Raw genomic sequence first — 23,797 nt, forward strand, 5'->3', positions numbered from 1 at the left:
TTCAAAAAGAGTCATGTACCAAAATGTTCATTGCAGCTCTATTTACAATAGCCAGGACATGGAAACAACCTATGTGTCCATCAATGGATGAATGGATAAAGAAGATGTGGCACATATATACAATGGAATATTACTCGGCCATAAAAAGAAATGAAATTGAGTTATTTGTAGTGAGGTGGATGGACCTAGAGTCTATGATGCAGAGTGAAGTAAGTCAGAAAATCAAATACCGTATGCTAACACATATATATGGAATCTAAAAAAAAAAAAAAAAAAGATCTTGAAGAACCTAGGTGCAAGACGGGAATAAAGACACATACCTACTAGAGAATGGACTTGAGGATATGGGGAGGGGGAAGGGTAAGCTGTGACAAAGTGAGAGAGTGGCATAGACATATATACACTACCAAACGTAAAATAGATAGCTAGTGGGAAGCAGCCGCATAGCACAGGGAGATCAACTCGGTGCTTTATGACCAGCTCGAGGGGTAGGATAGGGAGGGTGGGAGGGAGGGAGACGCAAGAGGGAAGAGATATGGGAACATATGTATATGTATAACTGATTCACTTTGTTATAAAGCAGAAACTAACACACCATTGTAAAGCAATTATACTCCAATAAAGATGTAAAAAAAAAACAAATCATTACAATAAAGCAATTATCACAATAAAGCGAGCCACAGAAGTCTTTTGGTTTCCCAGTCCATATAAAAGTTATGTTTTGGTTTAACAGTGCATATAAAAGTAGTCTCTTAAGTATGCAATAGCATTATGTCTAAAAAACACCATGCACACATCTTAATCTAAAAATAATGCTGTTAGGGAATTCCCTGGCGGTCCAGTGGTTGGGATTCCATGCTCTCACTGCTGAGGGCCGGGGTTCGCTCCCTGGTTGGGGAACTAAGATCCCACAAGCCGCAACATAAGATCCCTCAAGCCACAAGGCGCAGCCAAAAATAAATAAAAATAAAAATTTTTAGTTAAAAAAAATTAAAAATAATGCTGTTAGAAATATGGCACCAAAAGACTTGTTCAATGTGGGGTTACTACAAAACTTCAATTTCTGAAAAACAGATGCAGTATCTACAAAGCACAATGAAGCAGAGCAAAGCACAATAAAACGAGCAGGTATGCCTCTAACTGAAAGTTTGTACCCTTTGACCAGCACCTCCCCATGTCCCTCATACCCCAGCCCCTGGCAACCACCATTCTCCTTTGTTTCTGAGTTCAACTTTTCTGATTACACATTAGGGAGGCCATACAAAATTTGTCTTTCTCTGTCTGGCTTATTACACTTAGCACAACATCCTCCAGGTTAATCCATGTTGTCACAAATGGCAAGGTTTCCTTTTTTATGGCTGAATGATGGTCCATTGTACACATAGTTATAAAATCCTATTTTAAGCTAATAACAACTTAACTTCGATGCTATACAAAAATTCTAGGGCTTCCCTGGTGGCGCAGTGGTTGAGAATCTGCCTGCTAATGCAGGGGACACGGGTTCGAGCCCTGGTCTGGGAGGATCCCACATGCCACGGAGCAACTAGGCCCGTGAGCCACAACTACGGAGCCTGCACATCTGGAGCCTGTGCTCCACAAGAGAGACTGCAATAGTGAGAGGCCCGCACACCATGATGAAGAGTGTTCCCCGCTTGCCACAACTAGAGAAAGCCCTCACACAGAAATGAAGACCCAACACAGCAAAAATAAATAAGTTAATTAATAAAAACTCTATGCTTTTACTTCTCCACCCCCTCATATTTTATGCCATTATTACAATTTATATTTTATCTTATGTATCTATTAACAAATTATTGTAATTACAGTTATTTTCAATGTTTGTCTTTAACTTTTGTATAAAAGTGATTTGCATACTACCATTACATTCAGAATTCTGAATCTGATTATAAATTTACCTTTACCAGTGAGTTTTATACATTCATATGTTTTTACACTGTTAATTAGCATCCTTTCATTTCAGCTTGAAGAACTCCTTTTAACATTTATTATAATGCACGTCCAGTGGTGATGAATTTCCTCACCTTTTGTTTGTTTGGGAAAGTCTTTATCTTACCTTCATTTCTGAAGGACAGCACTACTTGGTATAGCATTCTTAGTTGGCAGTTTTCTTCTTTAAATATTTTGAATATATCATACCATTCTCTCTGCAAAAGAAACCAAAGGTTTCCTTGTACATGACAAGAGCCTTTTCTCTTGTTGCTTTCAAAATTCTGATTCTTGCATTTTTGACAGTTTGATGTGTCTAGATGAAGTCATTTTGGGGTTGTACCTGTTTGGGGTCCTTTTAGCTTCATGCCCATATCTCTCGCCATATTTGGCATGTTTTTAGCCATTATTTCTTTAAATAGACTTTCTGCCATTTTCTCTCTCTCTTCTCCATCTTGGACTTCAATAATGTATATGACAGCATCCCATAAGTCTTGCAGGGTTTCTTCACTCTTCATTCTTTCCATCCCCCCAACCCCCAACCCCCTCCTCTGGATGTATAATTTCAAATGACCTATCTTTGAGTTCACTGATTCCTTCTTCTGCTTGATCAAGTCTGTTTTTGAAGCTCTCTATTGAATTTTACAGATCACTCATTGTATTCTTCAGCTCTGGGATTTCTGGGTTTTAGGGGGCTTGGAGGGCTTTTTAAAAATGGTTTCTGTTTCTTTGTTGAACTTCTCATTATTTCATGTATTGTTTTCTTTATTTTGTTCTGTTGCCTATCTGTGTTTTCTTGTAGTTAACTGAACTTCATTAAAAGGATTAGTCTGAATTCTTGGCCAGTCAGTTCATAGATCTCTATTTCTTTAAGTTTGGTTATTGGAGCTTTATTAGTTTCTTTGGTGGTGTCATGTTTCCCTGATTCTTCATTATTCTTGCATACTGGTGTTGGTGTCTGTGCATTTGAGGAAGCAGTCACCTCTTCCAATCCTCACATTTGCTTTGGCAGCGAAAGACTAGTCACTAGTCAGGCTAGCTTGGGGTTCTAGAAAGGGCCAGCTGGTAGAGTCCATAGGAGGGCAGGCAGGGCCTCTGGTTGGGTGGGGCCACTGGCTCAGCTCTGCATGCAGGCAGGATCACTGCCTGAGCTGCCTGGTCAGGTGGAACTGCTAGCTGGGGTCCATGGATAGGCATGACCACTGGCTGAGCTCTGAGGCTGGGTAGGGCTGCTGCTTGGGTTCTCTGGTCAGGCAGGAACAAGCTGTACTCCCTGGCTGGTTGGTGCCATTAGCTGGATTCCATGTTCAGGTGTAGACAGAGACTGTGCTCCACAGTTGGGTGTGCCCACAGGATGAACTCTGTGTTCAGGCAGGACTCCAGACTATGTTCCACAGTCAGGCTCCCTGGTCAGGTAAGACTGCAAGCAAGCTCTGCAGTTTGGTGGGGCTGCTGGCTTGGCTCTCTCTTTTTTTTTTTTTTAATTAAAAGCTTTTTATTATGACCTTTATTAAGAGCTCATAAATCACATTCTTAATCTGGCTCTGTTACAACTTTTTCCCTCCACGAATTCTCCCAAAGTTATAAAAAATAAAAATGTATAAATATACATTGAGGATTATGCACAGGCCACTAGCCAGGGATGTCAGCTGGGCAGAACTGCTCACCCTGCTTCCTGAACAGATGGGGACATGATTCTGATGCCACAGTGAGTGGAATCGCTTACTGCCCTCTCTGATTGGGTGAGGTGGCCAGGAGAGATGCAGAGCCACTGCCATGATCCACACACTGGTCACTGTGAGCCCTGCCCACTTTTTTGTTACTAGCTGACCTTTGGTGGTCTAGCCTTGCCAATTCTCCCAGGGTTCTCCATGAGGCGAGACAGAAGTGACCTTCCCAGGGAATACTCCAGAATGCTGAGGAAACTGGATGACTACCTTGACTCTCTTCTCCCCACTAGAGAAACTGGATGCCTCAGTGTGACACTGTGCTTGCTTGAAGGAGGGGCAACAGAGTCAAAGTGAAACCACTGCTCTTAGTATTCTAATGTGGCCTCTCTCAGTTTTTGTGCTCTAAGAGAGTGTTTTAACCTCACCACCAGGTTCTGGGATTTTCAGAAAGGCATTCTTGACTGTGAATAGTTGCTAATCTGTATTTTTGATGAGGACTAGAGCCAGGGATCTCCTATACCACCATCTTGCTTACACCACTCCCTACATCTGCTCTTAATTGCAAAATTAAGTATTTATTTCCAGTCAGGTTCTTCCCAGAGAATATGATCTCAAACTTTATTTTACTCAATTCTTATCAAAAATCTTTGTTATAAGAAATAGTATTTATAAAAGATTATCTAATGTAAACAAACTTTTAAAATTCCTAATTGCATTTACTATAAATATTTTATCAAGAATCTAAGTCCCATAGTATCTTTTTAAGACACTTCTCTTAGGCAATAAAATGCAATGCTTCTCCTAAATTTTTTTTTTTATCTTATGAATATTGAGACTAACAAAGCTTCCCTCTTTGCTATAGCTGCTAGACAGCCCAGAACCAATGTTGGGCCCAACTGTACATGACTTAATGGTGTTCTTGTTTATGTACCAACCTTTGCTTGGGTTTTACATTATGATCTTATCTTTAATTTCCAGATATCTCATTGTCCTTTGCTGTGTTCTTACATACTATATCATACACATTTTTTAATAAATCACCTCAAATACTTTTTGAAAGAAAGTTGGAGAAAAAAACACAAGTAGGCAAGTATATTGAAAAGGTCACTAGAACATTTAGCTTATTACTTTACAACAATTCTTCTTACTTCTTCTCTATTCCCACCAGTACTACCATAGTCAAGGAAAGCAGACAAGATATTCCCTTAGGGTATCTTTTTTTTTTTTTTTCAGTTCCACTCAAATCCTATCTTTTTTTTTTTCAATTAGTTTCTGCTTTATAACAAAGTGAGTCAGTTATACGTATACATCTGTTCCCATATCCCTTCCCTCTTGTGTCCCCCCCTTAGGGTATCTTTGATGCTCAGGATTCTTATAGGTATTTTCTCCCCATTTTCACAAATATAATAATGAAGAAAACAGAACTTACCAGATAAACAATATGCAGATCATTTTCTAAAACAAAGCCCTTCATTGCTCTTTGGAGGTCAGCAAAAATATCTAAAGTATCAACTGGAGAAAGTGACGAAGAAAGAGTTGCCGAACCAAGATGTGTTGGATGATACACACTTCCTGATTTGGGATTGGGGGTGGAGAAATAAAGGACCAAATGTTAAAAATAAAATAAAACAAATGCTGTCTTTTGGCATTCTATAATTAACATTTTAAGGCTCTGATAAATTTTACAAACAGAATCCAATGCATGGATATTTATTAGCAGGCTCTATGATAATTGTCTGATGTCGCTGAACACAGCACTGATTTACTAAAAATGAGTTGAAAAGCCAGTTTCCTTTTATACTGCTGGAAAAGTCAATTTCCTTTTACTAAGCAGTCTTAGACACTCTAAATCACTAAAGGTGAAAAAGTGAGTAAGCTGAAATTAAGAATAATTTACCTTCTGTTCCATCACTAGCTTCAGTAGTCTGAATGAATTCATTTTCTAGTAGCCACATTACACAGGCCTCAATTGCTCCAAGTTGAACAGAATCTTTATTTTTCTGAATTCCCTGCTTCCCTTCTTTCATACTTGCAGCCAAAAATGTGCAAGAAGCATAAGTTTGTATGTCCTGTGATGTACTTGCCACGCCACCAACTATTATCTGAGACAAGAAGTTTGAAATATTCTGTAACTTTTTAATAAGACACATAGGTCCTCAAAATATAAAAGAAATTACTTTGTTCTCTTAAAATGTTATCAGCATCTTAATGTAGAGACTCTTTATTAACTCTTCCACCATCATTCGTTACAAAGGTAGATAACACCTACTGACAACATGAAAAGTTTTCCTTAAAAGTAGATATAGCATGTTCTCATAAATGAAAATAAATGAATCATTATCTATCTGAAATGTGGGAATTAACAACATAATTAAATAATATACATATATAAGTATATAACATATATACTATAAAGGAGGTATTGATGGTTCATGGCCATGAACCAAATCAATTCTTCTCATCCTTCCTTTTTTAAATATGTGGGCATATAAAAATGCAAGTATTGAATACTCCCCACCTAGAAGAGGGGTGAGAATCGGTGTAGAAAAAGATGAAAGTGGCATCTTATAGATACCATTTTCCTGAAACTATTCTATTACATATACTAATCTGCCCCTGTCTTCTTTCATTTAATGTATACTGGAAACATACCAAATCATTCTAAACAGAGCTATTTCATTCTTTTTAATGACAGCAAAGCATAGTTTTACCAAGACTTGTTTAGTTTTAATAGTATTTTAGTTATTTCCAGGTTCTTCTTATTACCAATAGAGCTATAACAAACATTCTTGTATCTTTAATTTGATGAAATTTCACAAATACATCCCTAGGTAAAATTCCTAGATGTGAATCTGCTGGATAAATGGCTCTGTGCATTTTTTAAAAAATTCTTAGTAGGTATGGCCACGTTGCTCTCCAAAAGAGTTTCAGCACTGTATGAGTGCCTACTTTCTATAGTCTTACCTACCCTGTGCTATCAATTACTTTCTTTTTTTTTTCAAACAGAGCTAAAGGGGAAAAAACGAGAATGAGTACAATACCAGTCCTCCAGCACCAGCAATGAAACCAACAGCAAGGCATGTTGGTATAGGAATAGAAACTTTTTTGAATGAATACATGAAACAGTTAAAAGGGGTTACCTTTGAGGACTCTGAGCAAAAGGTTTTATTTTGCACTCTAGATACTTCTGTCTTTAGAAGTTTGCAACTTCTAATTGTGTATTTGTAATTTTATTTTATTTTAATGTCAACAGGTATTATCTGGATGGAGGAACTAAGGTCCATTTTTGTCATCATTTTTTTAAATTCAGAAAATAATAAAGAACATCTAAAAAATAACCATCTGGCATTTGTGATTTAATACACTGTTTTGAAGTAGATTCGTATGGCACTAGCTGTATTAAACTCCAGGAAATAACTATATAAAGTAGAAGAGGTTCAGATTTGGGAAGGCTATAAATAATCTCATAAAGAAACACAAAGCTAAGATTTTTCACATACTAAAGTTCTATCATTGTACTACAGGAACAAAAAAGCAAATGGTAGTTTAGTGAACTCTCTCTTACCTCCAGGATAGCTCTTATCATGCTCGAAGTTACTTCTTCTCCTTCTTGTCTTTGCAAACAGCTGCGAACAGGTTTTAGAGATCCCTGAAGTAGAGCTATACCTTTTGATTTCTCAGAGTTTTTACAAACTAAGATACTCTCACCTATAATCAAAAAAACACTACACATTTGCAGAATCCCAACACATTTACATAAAATACCTGCTAAAGAGAATTTAAACTGGCTTACTTGTTTAAAAGGAGACAAGAGATAGTGGTTGTTATAGTCATATAATTATCACTAATGTTTTTATTTTCTGAATTTTGGATTGAAGGGGATCAGAATATGCTACATCAAAATATGCCACTTTAGCATAAGGATTATTTTGACCTGAAGCCAATTGGGAAGCAGCAAACATAGAAAGAGCTCTTTGCTTTCTCCTTATTTGCTTAGAAGCAGGACGTAAAATTCTCTGTGAAGGTGTTCCCCTTCCTGTCTCTCACAGCAGGAGGGCAATTCTTATCACTGGAGACAAAAAGTCAGTATTGAGATGGGTGTGCACAAACCTCACTAAAGAAACCTTAACTTGCATTAATCTCCAGCATATATCTACCTTCCCACAATGTACCACCCCCTAGAAGCCCAAACCCCTTTTCCTTTGTCTTGTCACTTCTCTACAATTCATCACCCTTTGTTAAAAGGGCATATAAGCCCCCAGCATCTAACTGCTTCTTTAGATTTTTACTTTTCTATTAGGGACTCTGTGTATGTAAAAAATTAAATATTAACAGCAAGTCAAATATGTATGGCTTTTTTCCTGTTAATCTGTAATTTGTCAGTTTCATTTGCAGGCACTAGGCATAGAACCTAAGAAGGTAGAGGAAAAGTCTTTTCCTTCCCTACAGGATTAACTATTATTATTGAATAATTAAGTATATAATAGTAATAGACATTTTTTAAACTATAAAGGAAAATGCAGATGCAAATTATTACTGGTTATGAAACTGCATACCAGTCCCTGTGTCCCTGTCCTTTGAAGTAAAAAGCTTCCAGGCCTCCCCTCAGTCTCAAAAGGCTGGCTCAAGAGTTAATGATTAGGAAATGCAAAGGTGTAGAAACAAAGAATAGCTGTTGGGCCAGGAAACTGGTAACAATTTAGACTATAAACCAGCCACAAAGCAGAGTCACCGAACTCTCAGTTCCCTGAAAGATATAGATAAAAGGTCTAACACACGTTACTAAGTTGTTCTATAGGAAGCAGACCCGCAAATGAAAACTGCTGATTGCAAGCATGTAGACCCCAGACCAGCTGAACCCAGAAAACTGGTGATGCTTGAAACTTCACCTTGATGCCAACCAATTCGAGAATTGTGCACAAGCTGCTCATGCACCCGGAAGCTCCCTCACACTGCCTTTAAAAGCCCTTTGCCTGCACCAAGATGTTATGATCGTTTTTAAGGACGCTAGTCCACCATCTTCTCCTTCTCGGTTAGCTGGCTTTTTCAGATAAAGTCACTTTCCTTGAATCAACACCTTGTCACCTGACTTACTGGCCTACCGTGTAATGAGTAGCCAAACCTGAGTTCAATATCAGTTATACATGATGATAATATAAAATCAAAAATATTAACAGATACCTAGAAATCACATTGTAACACTCACTAATTTAAATGCTTTAGGCTATTGAAACAATCAAGTGAATAAAAATATGTGAAAGCACTTATTAATTAAATACATATACAGGACTTCCCTGGTGGCACAGTGGATAAGAATCCGCCTGCCAATGCAGGGGACACGGGTTCCATCCCTGGTCCGGGAAGATCCCACATGCCACGGAGCAACTAAGCCCATGCTCCACAACTACTGAACCTGTGCTCTAGAGCCCGCGTGCCACAACTACTGAGCCAACGTGCTGCAACTACTGAAGCCCTCATGCCTAGAGCCCATGCTCCACAACAAGAGAAGCCACCACAATGAGAAGCCTGCGCACTGCAACGAAGAGTAGCCCCCACTCACTGCAACTAGAGAAAGTCCGCATGCAGCAACAAAGACCCAACGCAGCCACCAAAAAAAAAAAAAATTAAATCTTAAAAAAAGTCACTAAGAAAAAAATATACAAATATACAATTTATACAAACATAAACACTTATTACAACAATTAAGACTAGAGAAAACTAATTTTTTTTCAAAAATGAGTCCAATAGTAAGGGAAAGGAAGCAGTAAATAAGATATTCAACAGGCAAAATGAAGGCCATTTGCATTAGAGAAAAATAAAAATAAAAGTAGCATTGTGGTAGACTATACTAACCACCCAGGCAGAGAGAAAATACAGATGATGCTTTCTTAACACTGCCAAATTGAGAATCAAGATAGGAAAAATATAAGGAACTACAAACTTGATAACCATTGGTTATTTATCCCAAGTATAATTACAAAAAACATAGGTACCATCAAAACAAACAAACAAAAGCCAGATGAATAAAATATACCACCTGGCTCTTGTGATAACTATAAAACAACCCAGCTTAAAACAAAAAAACTACCTAGAAAATGTATCAACTAGCATTAGCAACAAGGTAAAAAGCCACTTTGAGCAGTGTAAAGCTCTTCCAGGCTTTGATTCTTCAACAAAATAGACAACCTTTTTTCAGGATGAGCAAGATTTATGAAAATGCCCAAAATAATGCCAGTATATATGTCCAGATCCCATTCCCACCTGCCTAGTGAGGCTGTATCCATATTATAATTGAGAAGTCAATTAGAATCAAATCATTCACAGATTTGATATAGATAGATCTGCCAACTTTTTAACTTGCAAGTCACTGTTTTGGCACAAAGCACCATCATCCTACACTGGAAGGTTCCAAGAAATCCAAAGAGAGATTAAAGAGTCATCTAAATAAAACTCCATGAACTATCCAGGAAATATTAACATCATTTTAAAAATGCAAAGAAGTTACAAAAATGCTACACAGTCCAAAAAGAATGACCAAGTATTTAAATCTTCATAGTTGATATGAAACCCTTTATTTGCACATTCCCCACTTAAAGAAATTCTGAGCAAGCCATATGCCATCCTAAAATGGAACATTATGCAAAGTCAAAATCTCAGAAGTTTCCAAGACCTCAGAAACAAAGTTGTTGTGGTATATTTTAGTATTGTTTGAATGTTATCTGATTTAAGGCTTGATATTAGTCCAGGGTGCCAACCTTCCTATTATTCTTCCCCATGAGAAAGATAAGCACAAGCTAAGAATGTAGCAAGGCAAATAAAACCTCCTTATCTTTACATTACCTTGAAGACCCTCTGGCCTTGAAAAGAAGAGTATTTGTGTAAAATGAACTTACACTCCACTCTCCAGAGTTGTGAGTCTACTGAGAAATGAAAATTGGAGGAAGGACAGAAGGAGGCAGTTAGGAATGAGAAGGGAGTGTCTGAGCTCTTCCTCCTGCCCTTTTAAAACACATAAATGTAATCTGCATATTTCGTAGATAAAGTAAGAGACAGAAGCAGGATAAACTTCTTTGATGCCTATAGTAAGAGAAATCCAATGAGGTGGAAGGTTTGTTTAATCAACATTCTTAGGGCTTAAAAGTGAGGCAGGGCCTCCCTGGTGGCGCAGTGGTTGAGAGTCCGCCTGCCGATGCAGGGGATACGGGTTCGTGCCCCGGTCTGGGAGGATCCCACGTGCCGCGGAGCGGCTGGGCCCGTGAGCCATGGCCTCTGGGCCTGCGCATCCGGAGCCTGTGCTCCGCAACGGGAGAGGCCACAACAGTGAGAGGTGAGAGGCCCGCATACCGCAAAAAGAAGAAAAAAAAAAAAAAAAAAAAAAGTGAGGCAGACCAGTGGTCCTTCAGGGATTACATACAGACGAATCATTTGCTACTAGGGCTGAGACTAATACTTGCCCCTAATAGCCATTCTCTCATTCCTTCTTTAATAAAACCCCTAAATGTTAGATGAACACAGGGTCACTCAGCTAGATTATATTCACCAGCTTCCCTGTAGTCGGGGAATATAAACATGTGACTTAGTTCTGGCCAATTGTGTGTAAGGAGAAATACTAAGTGCAACTTCTGGGAAGTGCCCTTAAAGGGTAGGATGGGCCCTTTACTTCCTCATCTCTCCTTCCTGATGACTGAAATGCAGATGTGATAACAGAGACTGGAATAGCCATCTTATACCACAAGATAGAAACTATATTGCTGAACACGGAAAAACAAACTAGAAGAAAGAAAGCGTGACAGAGAATGTTCCTCTCAAAGTTCTTTAATTTTAGAAGACTCAACAATTTAGTCATACCCAGAATAATGTAGCAGGCAAGAAATCATATTTGCTGCTATCTTCATATTTAATTCAAACAAGCCTCTTCCCTATTGCTTAAGACAAAACTTTTGTTTGCATTGCTGGCAATATTATCATTACTTGCTGATACAAGATAAGAAACTGAAAAAGTGTTTTCAGAGCCAGCACCAATTTAGGAAGAGAAAGAGGGTACACGAAGTTCCTATTCCAAAAGTGTGAGAGTACTTCCCAGCTCTCAGCATCCCTATTTGAACTCTTACAGCAGGCACCTAAACAGAATTAATACCCATAAAAATTAATCCCTTCACTAGCACAAAATAGTAGTGATACTGGAAATTAAAAGTCATCTTACAGCTAATGTGATGTCATCTGATTAACATAATACTGAATCATTTCACTGTATATAATACAAAAGAAAATCTTGATTCTACATTACTAGAAAATCAATAGTTGATTATATGAAAATTTTAAGTTATACTCATATAAATATTAAGCAAATCCAAAAGGATGACATTAGTGTTTTGGATAACAAAGAAATACAGCATGATAAGAAATGGGTTGCCATTCAATTTCAGGTAGACTGACACTGTCCTTCAGCAACACTATTACAAAATTCAAACTCACTTACCTACTGTGTCTACTCCTTTCCTGCCAGCACGACCAACCATCTGCTTGTAAGTAAGAATATCTAGAGATCGACCACTGAAAATAGGAGTCCTAATGATTACACGACGTGCAGGTAAATTCACCCCAGATGAAAGAGTAGAAGTTGCTGCCAAGACCCGAATCTGACCTTGACGGAAGGCTCCTTCAATGATATCCCTCTCCTCAAAAGTAAGACCTAAAAAAAAGAAATTACGATAGCATATATTTATTAACATATTATGAAAATATTGTACTTGATCACTTACAAATGGATCTGAGAATCTGTTACAAGCATGTAAAGATGTTTTCCAAGCTATTGTTATGACTGTAAACAAAGAAGTAATCACAGTCTACCAATTCAAGAGTATAATCTGCCAACCCTTGTATTGTATACTGTACTTCTATCTCATCTTCTAGACCAGGGGTTGTCAAACTTTATCTGTAAACATTTTAGGTTTTGCAGGACAGATGGTCTCTGCTGCAACTACTCAACTCTACCATTGTCACATGAAAGCAGCCACAAAACAAATGGACAAGACTGTGTTCCAATAAAACTTTATTTACAAAAACAGCTGGATTTGACCAGCAGACTGTAGTTTGCTGACCCCTGCTCTAGACAAGAACTCCTTGAAGGTAGAGACATGCCTTATGACAGTATCCGCAGGGTCTATCCAACACCATGGTGAGACACATAAATGTCTGAAGAATAAATACATGAGTAAATGAAAAACATCATATAGAATACACACTAAAGTGGCTTATTTTTTATTTTCTTTTAATTTAAAAAAATCAAAAGGATTGGGGTTCTAGTTTGTAAATAAGTTGTGGGTCCCATGCCGTGGAGCGGCTGGGCCCGCGAGCCATGGCCGCGGAGCCTATGTGTCCGGAGCCTGTGCTCCGCAACAGGAGAGGCCACAGCAGTGAGAGGCCCACGTACAACAACAACAACAAAAAAAATAAAATAAAATAAGTTGTGGGTCCACCGGCATTCATTTTATTAGTACGCATTATAAGTTATATACAATGAAAATATTCTTTTATGTGTTTGTGTGTATGGGTATATATATATTTTTTAAAAATTTATTTATATATAGCATGATAAAAATTTTAAATAAATTGAAAAGGTTAAGTTCCTAATCATAGAAACTATATATTCTTAATCATATCCTCAGCACATATCATCATTGACAGATCATACCCTGAAAGAAATTATTTAATTCGGTGACTGTCATAACCCTTGCAGTTTTGACAACCTAGGTATTTGGTTTTTAAACACTTGTAGCCCTCTCAAAATATAATATGACAAATTCTAAAATTAATTTGATTTTGATATATTCATGAGAATATTTCTAATACCCCTTAAGATAAAAGGAAACAGAGTGGCATAAAATTAGGATAGCAAGTACCACTCTAACCTAATTTTTAAGGAAACAAAGTATAGAAAGGTAATAATTTCAGAATTCACTTCCCCAATTGTACAAAAAAGCTTATATCTAGTATTTATATACCATACAGATAAGTAAACCTACATGTTTGTTTTATTCTTGTTTAACCTTAATCACACAATTTCTTAAAATGAAATCTAAGAGTATTAAGTGTGGTTAATAAGAAATCAAATGCAAATCAAATATAAAAATAAAAATGAAGACATTATAAGGATTCTTGGAGGGGGCTTCTTAATAACATATTATAAATACGGATACCTGCATGATGAAACGCTACTCCCCATGGCACAGTTTTTTGTAATACAGAGTCCAGTCCTGAAGGCAAGCGTTTTAAGTGATCCATCACTTCTAGGAGGCCCTTTTGTTCCAGTATCACTGGTGGAAGTTCAGATGATCTTACCAATCCTGTCACAAAAAAATCATCAACACTGTCACCTCCCCTTGGACCTCTTTAACTGCTATCTGACTGAGTCATGACAGAGGGCAATGGTTCTGAAACTACTACATATAATAATCACCTGGACGGGGCTTCCCTGGTGGCGCAGTGGTTGAGAGTCTGCCTGCCGATGCAGGGGACACGGGTTCATGCCCCGGTCCGGGAACATCCCACATGCCGCGGAGCGGCTGGGCCCATGAGCCATGGCCGCTGAGCCTGCGCATCTGGAGCCTGTGCTCCGCAACGGGAGAGGCCACAACAGTGAGAGGCCCGTGTACCGCAAAAAAAAAAAATAATAATAATCACCTGGATATCTTTTAAAAATACTGATGCCTGGCATTCACCTCTGGACTTTGCGATGCGATGCAACCTGGACATAACGATTTTTAAATCTCCCCAGGCAATTCTAATGTGTACCAAAGTTTAGGAAACACTATATTAGGGTGAGATCAAGCCCACAGGAGGAGATCAAAAGAAACAGCTGAAGGAAGGAGAAAATTACAGATACTACCACTCAGAGCCTAAAAATCAAAATCCTTGCTCAAAGTGTGCCCCACCCCCCAAACCAGCAGTGTCAGAATCACATAGGAGCTTAGTTCTAAATGACAATTCTTCTAGCCTTTTTGGCACCAATGTGGTAATTAATCATACATTACCCTCTGCTTTTGCCTCTATGTGTAACTTCCCCCAGAAGACTTTCTTAGATGCAAGAACTATGTTTGCTTAAAGAATTTCCTAGACTTTTGGATTTCTGAACTAGTAAACCTTCTCATAGAATGTATCTTATATTTTATACATTTTTAAGTCTTTTAGGTAAACTTTTCCTAAAATTTTGAGGATCCACAGAGGGTTGTCAAAGTTTTATTTCTCTAAGAACAATTTAAAATTTTTTTAAATTATCATTGATTCCTTATTTCAAAAGAAAAGTTATTTTAACATAAAAAAGTTAGTAGGGATAATTTCAAAATTTAAACTTCATCTTTATGAAAAATGTGCTGCCTTGTCTTTACTTTTCTGGTGAAAAGTTCATCACAGCCCAGGCTCCAGTCTAAGCACTAGGATTTGGGAACCATGCTATAAATCAAAATAACAGAGCCTCAAGCAAAGAAAATATTAATAATGTTTCTGGTTATTAAGGAGTATAAGTTATCATGGTTCACATAAAAAATAAAAGTTGGCATAATAAGAAAGTATCAATTAAGAGGGAACTAGAAAAGATATTAAAATGTTGGATCAGAGTCTACCCAATATAACTTCAGGCAAAGTTCACTTATTGGAGCTAGGCTTGAGATATCCATCACCTGTCCTCAAGATGCCACTGTCATAACAAAGTCATAAAATATCATAGTATTCTGTAACTAGAACTGGTCTCTGTCTTCCCTACGCTTATCTTTGACCCCAAGGGACCATAAGCTAGTACTCATCCTAGAATCAGTAAAAATATATACTACTGGTTATAGCAATATACTAGATCAATACTCAGCAATAAAAAAGAAACAAATTGATAAAAGTAACAATCTGGATGAATCTTAAAAATATTATGCTGAGTAAAAGAAGCCAGGCACAAAAGACACATACACACAATATGACATCTTTAATATAAGAAATTCTTAGAAAAGACACAACTAATCTAGAGTGACAGAAAATATATGAGTGGTTGCCTGAAGCTGGGGATAGAGGGAGGAGACTGACAGCAAAAGAGAACATTTTAGAGTGACAGAAATGTTCTACATGTTGATCACAGTGGGGGAGTTAAACAGGTGAACACATTTATTAAAATTCATGAAGTTACACACTTCAAGTGGGTACATTTTATTCCACATAAATTCCACCTCAGTAAAACCGATTTTAAAATATCGGGTTGGCCAAAAAGTTCATTCGGCTTTTTCCATAAGATGTTATGAACAAACTTTTTGGCCAACCCAATACATGTGTATATATGTATATGTATATGTACATATACGTGTGTGTGTGTGTATGATTCTTTTTATAGTTACAGTTTGGAAATATAAAAAAGATATGACTGCTTTCCCCCAAAAAATGTGTATATGTGAAGTTTTTTATACAGTTTAGGGGCTTTGAGGACAACCTCTCAAAGCCCATGGATCCTAGATGAAGAACCTCAGTATATACCTATATAAATCCAACATTCTAAAATTCTGAAGATTAGTCTGAATGTGTGTACACATTGTCTGTAAGGAGGATAAGGAGATGATTAGTCACAAAAGCATAGTTTTATAAAGGAGTAGCCAGTAGGCAGGTGGTGGCAATGATGAAAGAGAGCCATGCTTTGCTAATATAATTATTAACATTACTTTCAAGCAAATGTCCTAAGTATGGAGGCTTTCACTGCCATCAGTAACTTACCCTCAGCTTGATGGTGTAGACTGTAAAACGCATGGGCAATGATATCTGCCAACTTCTCACACCATTTCTTTGATGGACAGAAAAGTAATACTGAATGGTTATCACGAATGGTCTCATAACATAAACTAACAACATGGTCCTCATCTCCCTAAAAAAAAAAGAGAAGTTGCCACTGTAGTAGTACCTTCAAAACATTTTCATATCATTTTAAAGTCATTCATTTTGCTTCAAGGGAAAGGTTTTTCTACACAAAGGCATGATAAGAATCAGTTACACAAAATCAGTAATAAAACAAAGAAAAAACAGAAAGAGAAAAGAAGAAAATAAACTTCCTTATGATGCAAGGTGAATAGGAAATATCTTATATTCATTCAACTAATATTCACTGACCCCCAACCCTCAGGTAATGGGGATATTATGGTGAGTAAAAGAAAGTCAAGGTACTATCTTTAAGGGGTTTAGGTCTCACTGGGGAAACATATTAAAGTACTAAACAAACAAATGTAAAATACAATCATAATATGTACTATGAAAGAGAGTTTTATGGTGTTTTGTAGCCTCATATTTGACATAAATTTGACAGAAAAACCTGAAAGGTTTCCCTGAGAAACTGATGATTTAGCTGAGACATGAAGAATGGGAAGCATTATCTTAATGAAAGGTAACTGGGGGACAGGGAACACATCTCAAGCAGAACAAAGAGCATTTGTAAACACCCAGTGGTGGCCCAGGGAATTCTCAAAACTGGAAGGTCAGTGTGTGTAACTGGATTAATTCATTAATCCATTCACTCATTAAGCAAATATTTACTATGTGTCATATATTGTTCTAGGCACTGGGGATGGAGAATAAAGCAGAAAAACAGCTCTACCCTCAGAGTTCTTCTACTCCAATAAGAAAAGATAGATCAAAACAACAAGATAAGTAAAACACGTAGTATGTTCAATTTTGAAAAGCGCAAAGGGGAAAAATGAAACAGGGAAAATAGGAGGAATAGGAGAACACAGCAATTTAAATAAGGTGGCCAAGGGGGGTCTGAGAAATTGACATTTGAGTAAAGGTCCAAAGGTGAAAAGGTAAACCCTACTTGATGCCTGGGGGAGAAAGCATTCCAGATAAAGAGAACCTGAGGTGGGAGATTCTTGGCATATTATGGAATAGCAAAAAGGCTATGGAGGAAGTAAGAAGGAATATAGAAACTGAAGTCAGAGCACTAAGGGAGTGGGGCAGATCATGCAGGGGCTTGTAGGCTACTTTAAAGATGTTGGCTTTCATTCTAAATGAAACAGGGAACCACCACAAGTTTTTGAGCAGAATGTGATATTCATTTTAAATAGGTCACTAGCTCTTGATTTAAGCACAGACTGAAGGGGACAAAGTAGGAAGCAAAGAGACCAATTATGAGGCTATTTCAAAAATCCAGGTAAGAGCTGTAACATTTAAATGAGGTGGAGGCATAGGCATGATAATAGAAGATTAACAGGAGAGTAGATGAATGTGTTTACTTATATACTTGAGGTAACCAAGGCACAGTCAGGTGAAATTTGGGGTACAGAGCGAAGCAACTAAATAAGATTCCATACCAGGCATGCAGAAGCTACAAATGCATACCTATGATGGTACTAAAACACATGAATTTAGTCCTATTCCTAGTTCTAAACTTACCCTTAACTTTTTCAGTACTCAGAGGCACTGCTCGGCATAAAAACAGATCCCTCGCAGCACAGATCATGAGTCAGTCCTTTAACCTCAGGACTGAAGAATCAGGCTTAGAAAAATACTGTGAACTAAACGTTTTAAAGTGTATTTAGGGGTGTGGGGAGGGGATATTTCTCAGGCCCTTTCTAGGTGCTAGGCAATTTTTTTAAATCAAATTTCATTCTTACAATACTAAAGACAAGTATTATATCCCATTTCATAGATGAAGACACTACATTCAGAGAAGTTATGTGATTCAACTAATATCATAGCCATATCAAGTATCCCTATGAAGTATCAGAAGTAGGTCTTTCTGACTCCAAAAAATGATTTTTCCACTCTACTATATAATACCTATATCATTAAACAAAAGGTCAATTTTCCACATTAGTCTTTAGTGTAAACAAAGCCATAAGAAAATCTTCCTAGTTAAAAAGAAAAATCTACAAAATTTTATACTTACACTTATAGGAAATGATAATACTTAAATTTAAGACACAGCTACATTTCCTCTCTTACCAACACCACCAATTCTTTAATATGAAACCAATTAGCTTAGCATTAGGAATCCTTCTAATGCATATATAATGCATATTCAACTACTTTGCAACCCCCTACTTTACTTAACTCAAAAACTGTTAACTTGTGAGAAAATGCAATCAAACATAAAAGTACTGGTGGTAATTATATAAAAATAATGACTTACCTTTACTTGTAGCATGGGTTGAAATTCCCTCACAGGCTTCAGTGAAGAGTCATAAATAGAATTTCCAATTTTTACTGATTCCAGCAGTGGTACAGGGCGAAAGTCAGTGTGGTAGAGTTCAGCATTCAACCAGGAAGCCACAAGCTCCAAATTTGGGAGAGTAGCACTCATGCCAACAATCTGCACAGCATTAGACAGAGGACTGGCTAAATATGCCTGGCTGTGAAAAACAAATGAAAATGATGCTAAATAGTGCTAACAATATTCTTGGTCGTGTCCTTTGGTATATACGTGCATAAATTTCTTTAGGGTATATACCTAGGAGTAAAATTGCTGGGTCTTATATTATCTTCAATTTTACTAGATAATGTCCAACTGTTTTCCAAAGAGACTGTACCAGAGTTACACCCCTGCAATCCATGTGTTTTTTCCCCATTTTATTGAGATATAATTGACACGCAGCACTGTATAAGTTTAAGGTGTACAGCATAATGATTTGACTTACATCATGAAAAGATTATCACAATAAGTTTTGGGAACATCCATTATCTCATATAGATACAACATTAAAAAAACAGAAAAAAGTTTTTTCCTTGTGATGAGAACTCTTAGGATTTACTCTCAATGACTTTTATATATAACATACAGCAGTGTTAATTATATTTATCATGTTGTACATTACATCCCTAGTACTTAATTATCTTATAACAGGAAGTTTGTTCCTTTGTCTACCTTCATTCAGCTCCTTCTCTCCCCAACTCTGCCTCTGGTAACCCACAAATCTGATCTTTTTTTCTACAAGTTTGCTCATTTTTGAAGTATAATTGACCTACAACACTGTTAGTTTCTGTTACACAACACAGTGATTCAATATTTCTATACATTTCAAAATGATCAGCATGATAAATCTTGTTACAATATGTCATCATACAAAGCTATTAGTTATTAACTGTATTCCCCACATTGTACACTTCATATCCATGACTCATTTATTTTGCAACTGAAGTTTATACCTCAATCTTCCTCACCTATTTCTTTCCTCCCCACAACCCCCATCCTTCTGGCAACCATCTGTTCTATATTTTCAGATTCCACATGTAAATGAAATCATAAAGTATTTGTCTTTCTGTCTCACTTATTTCACTTAGCATAATACCCTCTAAGTCCATCCATGTTGTTGCAAACAGCAGGATTTCCTTCTTTCTTATGGTTGAATAATATTCCATTGTATATAAATACACCATGTTTTCTTTATCCATTCATCTATTGATGGGCACTTGGTTGCTTCCATAACTTAGCTATTGTAAATAATGCTGCATTAAACCTAGGGGTGCATATATCTTTTTCAAATTAGTGTTTTTGTTTTACTTCAGATAAATACTCAGGGGTAGAATTGCTGGATCATATGGCAGTTCTACTTTTAATTTTTTGAGGAATTGCCATACTGTTTTCCATAGTGGCTGCAGCAATTTATATTCCCACCGAAAGTGCACAAGGGTTCTCTTTTCTCCACATCCTTGCCCACACTTGTTATTTGCTGTCTTTTCTGATAACAGCCACTCTGACAGGTGTGAGGTGATATCAGATTGTGGTTTTGATTTGTATTTCACTGATGATTAGTGATGTTGAGCATCTTTCATATGCCTGTTGGCCATCTGTATGTCTTCTTTGGAAAAATGTCTATTCAGATCCTCTGCCCATTTCTTAATTGGATTTTTTTGATGTTGAGTTATATGAATTCTTCATATATTTTAGATATTAACCCCTCACTGAATACATCATTTGCAAAGATCTTCTCCCATTCATTATGCAGCCTTTTCATTTTGTTGAAAGTTTCCTTTGCTGTGCAGAAAACTTTTAGTTTGATAGTTTTAGTCCCATTTGTTTATTTTTACTTTTGTTTCCCTTGCCTGAGGAGACATATCCTAAAAATATTACTAAGGGCAACATCAAAGAGCATACTACCTATGCTTTCTTCTAGAAGTTTTATGGTTTCAGGTCTTGATTTAAATCTTTAATCCATTTTGAATTTATTTTTGTGCATGCTGTGAGACAGTAGTCCAGTTTTACCAACACCATTTATTGAAAAGGCTGGCTGTTCACCATTGTTGTATATTCTTGCCTCCTTTGTCATAGATTAATTGCCCATAAAATTGTGGGCTCATTTCTGGGCTTTCTAATCTGTTTCATTGATTTATGTGTCTGTTTTTATGCCAGTACCATACTGTTTTGATTACTGTAGCTTTGCAGTATAGTCTGAAGTCAGGGAGTGTGATGTCTCCAGCTTTGTTATTCTTTCTCCAGACTGTTTTGGCTATTCAAGGTCTTATGTGTTTCCATACAAATTTTAGAATTTTTCATTCTAGTTCTGTGAAAAATGCCATTGGTATTTTGGAAGGGATTGCACTGAATGTGTAACTTGCCTTGTGTAGTATGGTCATTTTAACAATATTTATTCTTCCAATCCATGAACACAGTATAGCTTTCCATCTGTTTGTGTTGTCTTCAATTTCTTTCATCAGTGTCTTATAGTTTTCTGAGTAGAGGTCTCTACCTCCTTAGTTAGACTTATTCCTAGGATTTTTTTTAAATTTTATATTGGAGTATAGTTGATTTACAATGTTGTTTTAGTTTCAGGTGTACAGCAAAGTGACTCAGTTATACATATATATTTATCTATTCTTTTTCAGATTCTTTTCCAGTATAGGTAATTAAAGAGTATTGAGTAGAGTGCCCTGTGCTATACAGTACAGCCTTGTTAGTTACCTATTTTATATATGGTAGTATGTATAGGTTAATCCCAATCTCCTAATTTATCACTTCCCCCCACATTTCCCCTATGGTAACCATAAGTTTGATTTCAAGATCTGTGAGTCTGTTTCTGTTTTGTAAGTAAGTTCATTTATGTCATTTTTTATTAGATTCCACATATAAGTGATATCATATGACAGTTGTCTTTCTGTGTCTGACTTACTTCACTCCTTATGACAATCTCTAGGTCCATACATGTTGCTGCAAATGGCATTATTTTGTTCTTTTTTATGGCTGAGTAATATTCCATTATATATATGTACCACATCTTCTTTATCCATTCCTCTGCTGATAGACATTTAGGTTGCTTCCATGTCCTAGCTACTGTAATTAGTGCTGCAGTGAACACTGGGGTGTATGTATCTTTTCAAATTATGGTTTTCTCCAGGTATATGGCCAGGAGTGGGATTGCTGCATCATATGATAGTTCTATTTTTAGTTTTTTAAGGAACCTCCATACTGTTCAAATAGAGGCTGTACCAATATACATTCTTACCAACAGTGTAGGAGGGTTCCCTTTTCTCCACACCCTCTCCAGCATTTATAGTTTGTAGACTTTTTAATGATGGCGATTCTGTGTGAAGTGATACATCACTATAGTTTTGATTTGCATTTCTCTAATAATTAGCCATGTTGAGCATCTTTTCATGTGTTTTTTGGCCATCTGTATTCTTCTTTGGAGAAATGTCTATTTAGATCTTCTGCTCATTTTTTATTGGGTTGTTTGTTTTTATGATATTGGGCTGCATGACCTGTTTGTCTATTTTGGAGATTAAACCCATGTCGGTCACTTTGTTTGCAAATATTTTCTCCTATTCTATGAGTTGTCCTTTCATTTTGTTTATGGTTTCCTTTGCTATGCAAAAGCTTTTAAGTTTAATTAGGTCCCACCTGTTAATTTTTGTTTTCATTTTAATTACTCTGGGATGTGGATCCAAAAAGATCTTGCTGCAATTTATGTCAAAGAGTGTTCTGCCAAAGAGTGTTTTCCCATAGGAATTCTATAGCATCTGGTCTTACATTTAGGTCTTTAATCCATTTTGAGTTTATTTTTGTGTATGGTGTTACGGAGTATTCTAATTTCATTCTTTTACATATAGCTGTCCAGTTTTCTCAGTGCCACTTATTAAAGAAACAGTCTTTTCTCCATTGTATACTCTTGCTGCCTTTGTCATAGATTAAATGACCATAGGTGCATGGGTTTATTTCTGAGCTTCCTATACTGTTCCATTGATCTATAAGGCTGTCTTTGTGCCAGTACCATACTGTTTTGATTACAGTATGGTACTGGAACAAAGCTTTATAGTATACTCTGAAGTCAGGGAGCCTGATTCCTCCAGCTCCATTTTTCTTTCTCAGGATTGCTTTGGCTATTCGGGGTCTTTTGTGTTTCCATACAAATTTTAAGATTTTTTTTCTCTAGGTCTGCAAAAAATGCCATTGGTAATTTGATAGGGATTGCATTGGTCTTCTACCTCCTTAGTTAGACGTATTCCTAGGATTTTTGTTCTCTTTGATGCAATTATAAATAGGATCGTGTTCCTAATTTCTCTGACAATTCGTGTCAGTGTACAGAAATACAACAGATTTCTATATATTAATTTTGTATCCTACAACTTTACATAGTTCATTGATGAGTTCTAGTATTTTGGTGGTGTCTTTAGGATTTTCTGTGTATAGTTATCATGTCACCTGCAAACAGCGGCAGATTTACTTCTTCCTTTCCAATTTGGATTCCTTTTATTTTTTTTTCTTGTCTGATTGCTGTGGCTAGGACTTCTTTACTGTTCCACATCTTTGTCACCACTTAATATTGTCAATCTGTTAGGTATTTTGGACAGTGTGTGGTAATAGCTCTTTGAAGAGGTAATTTACATTTCCTTGATTACTAATGAGATTAAGCACCATTTCATGTATAGACACCATTTGGATACCCTCTTATAAATGTCTGTTCAAGTTCCTTACCCATTGATATATTATATTGTATCTTTCCTCATTGACTTGTAGAATTTTTTTTAATGTTCAGGATAATGACTTTCCTCTTTCATTAATTTTTGTTCTTCTCTTTATTATTTCTTTCCTTCCACTCTCTGTGGCATTATTTTACTATTCTTTTTCTAAGTTCTATAGATGAATAAGTCATTAATTTTCCAGTCTCTCGTCTTTAATAATATACACACTGTATACTATCAATTCCCTTTAAAAACAACTCTAGCTGCAT

The 23,797-nt window shown here is 36.7% G+C and overlaps 1 protein-coding gene across 3 annotated transcripts in view; it reads right to left on the reverse strand.

The window, feature by feature from the left end:
• Positions 1–23,797, reverse strand: part of POLQ (DNA polymerase theta) — a 124,324-nt gene that overhangs the window by 91,226 nt on the left and 9,301 nt on the right. For all 3 annotated transcript variants that reach the window (XM_060098984.1, XM_060098983.1, XM_060098986.1), the window contains exons 6-12: positions 18,766–18,985; positions 16,362–16,509; positions 13,817–13,963; positions 12,097–12,309; positions 7,183–7,325; positions 5,515–5,719; positions 5,047–5,189 (exon numbers count right to left, since the gene is read on the reverse strand). In XM_060098984.1, the coding sequence (XP_059954967.1) occupies positions 5,047–5,189; positions 5,515–5,719; positions 7,183–7,325; positions 12,097–12,309; positions 13,817–13,963; positions 16,362–16,509; positions 18,766–18,985 (1,219 nt within the window). The remainder of the gene's footprint in view (positions 1–5,046; positions 5,190–5,514; positions 5,720–7,182; positions 7,326–12,096; positions 12,310–13,816; positions 13,964–16,361; positions 16,510–18,765; positions 18,986–23,797) is intronic.

Source organism: Mesoplodon densirostris, chromosome 5, assembly GCF_025265405.1.
Source record: "Mesoplodon densirostris isolate mMesDen1 chromosome 5, mMesDen1 primary haplotype, whole genome shotgun sequence".
Lineage (NCBI taxonomy): Eukaryota > Metazoa > Chordata > Mammalia > Artiodactyla > Ziphiidae > Mesoplodon > Mesoplodon densirostris.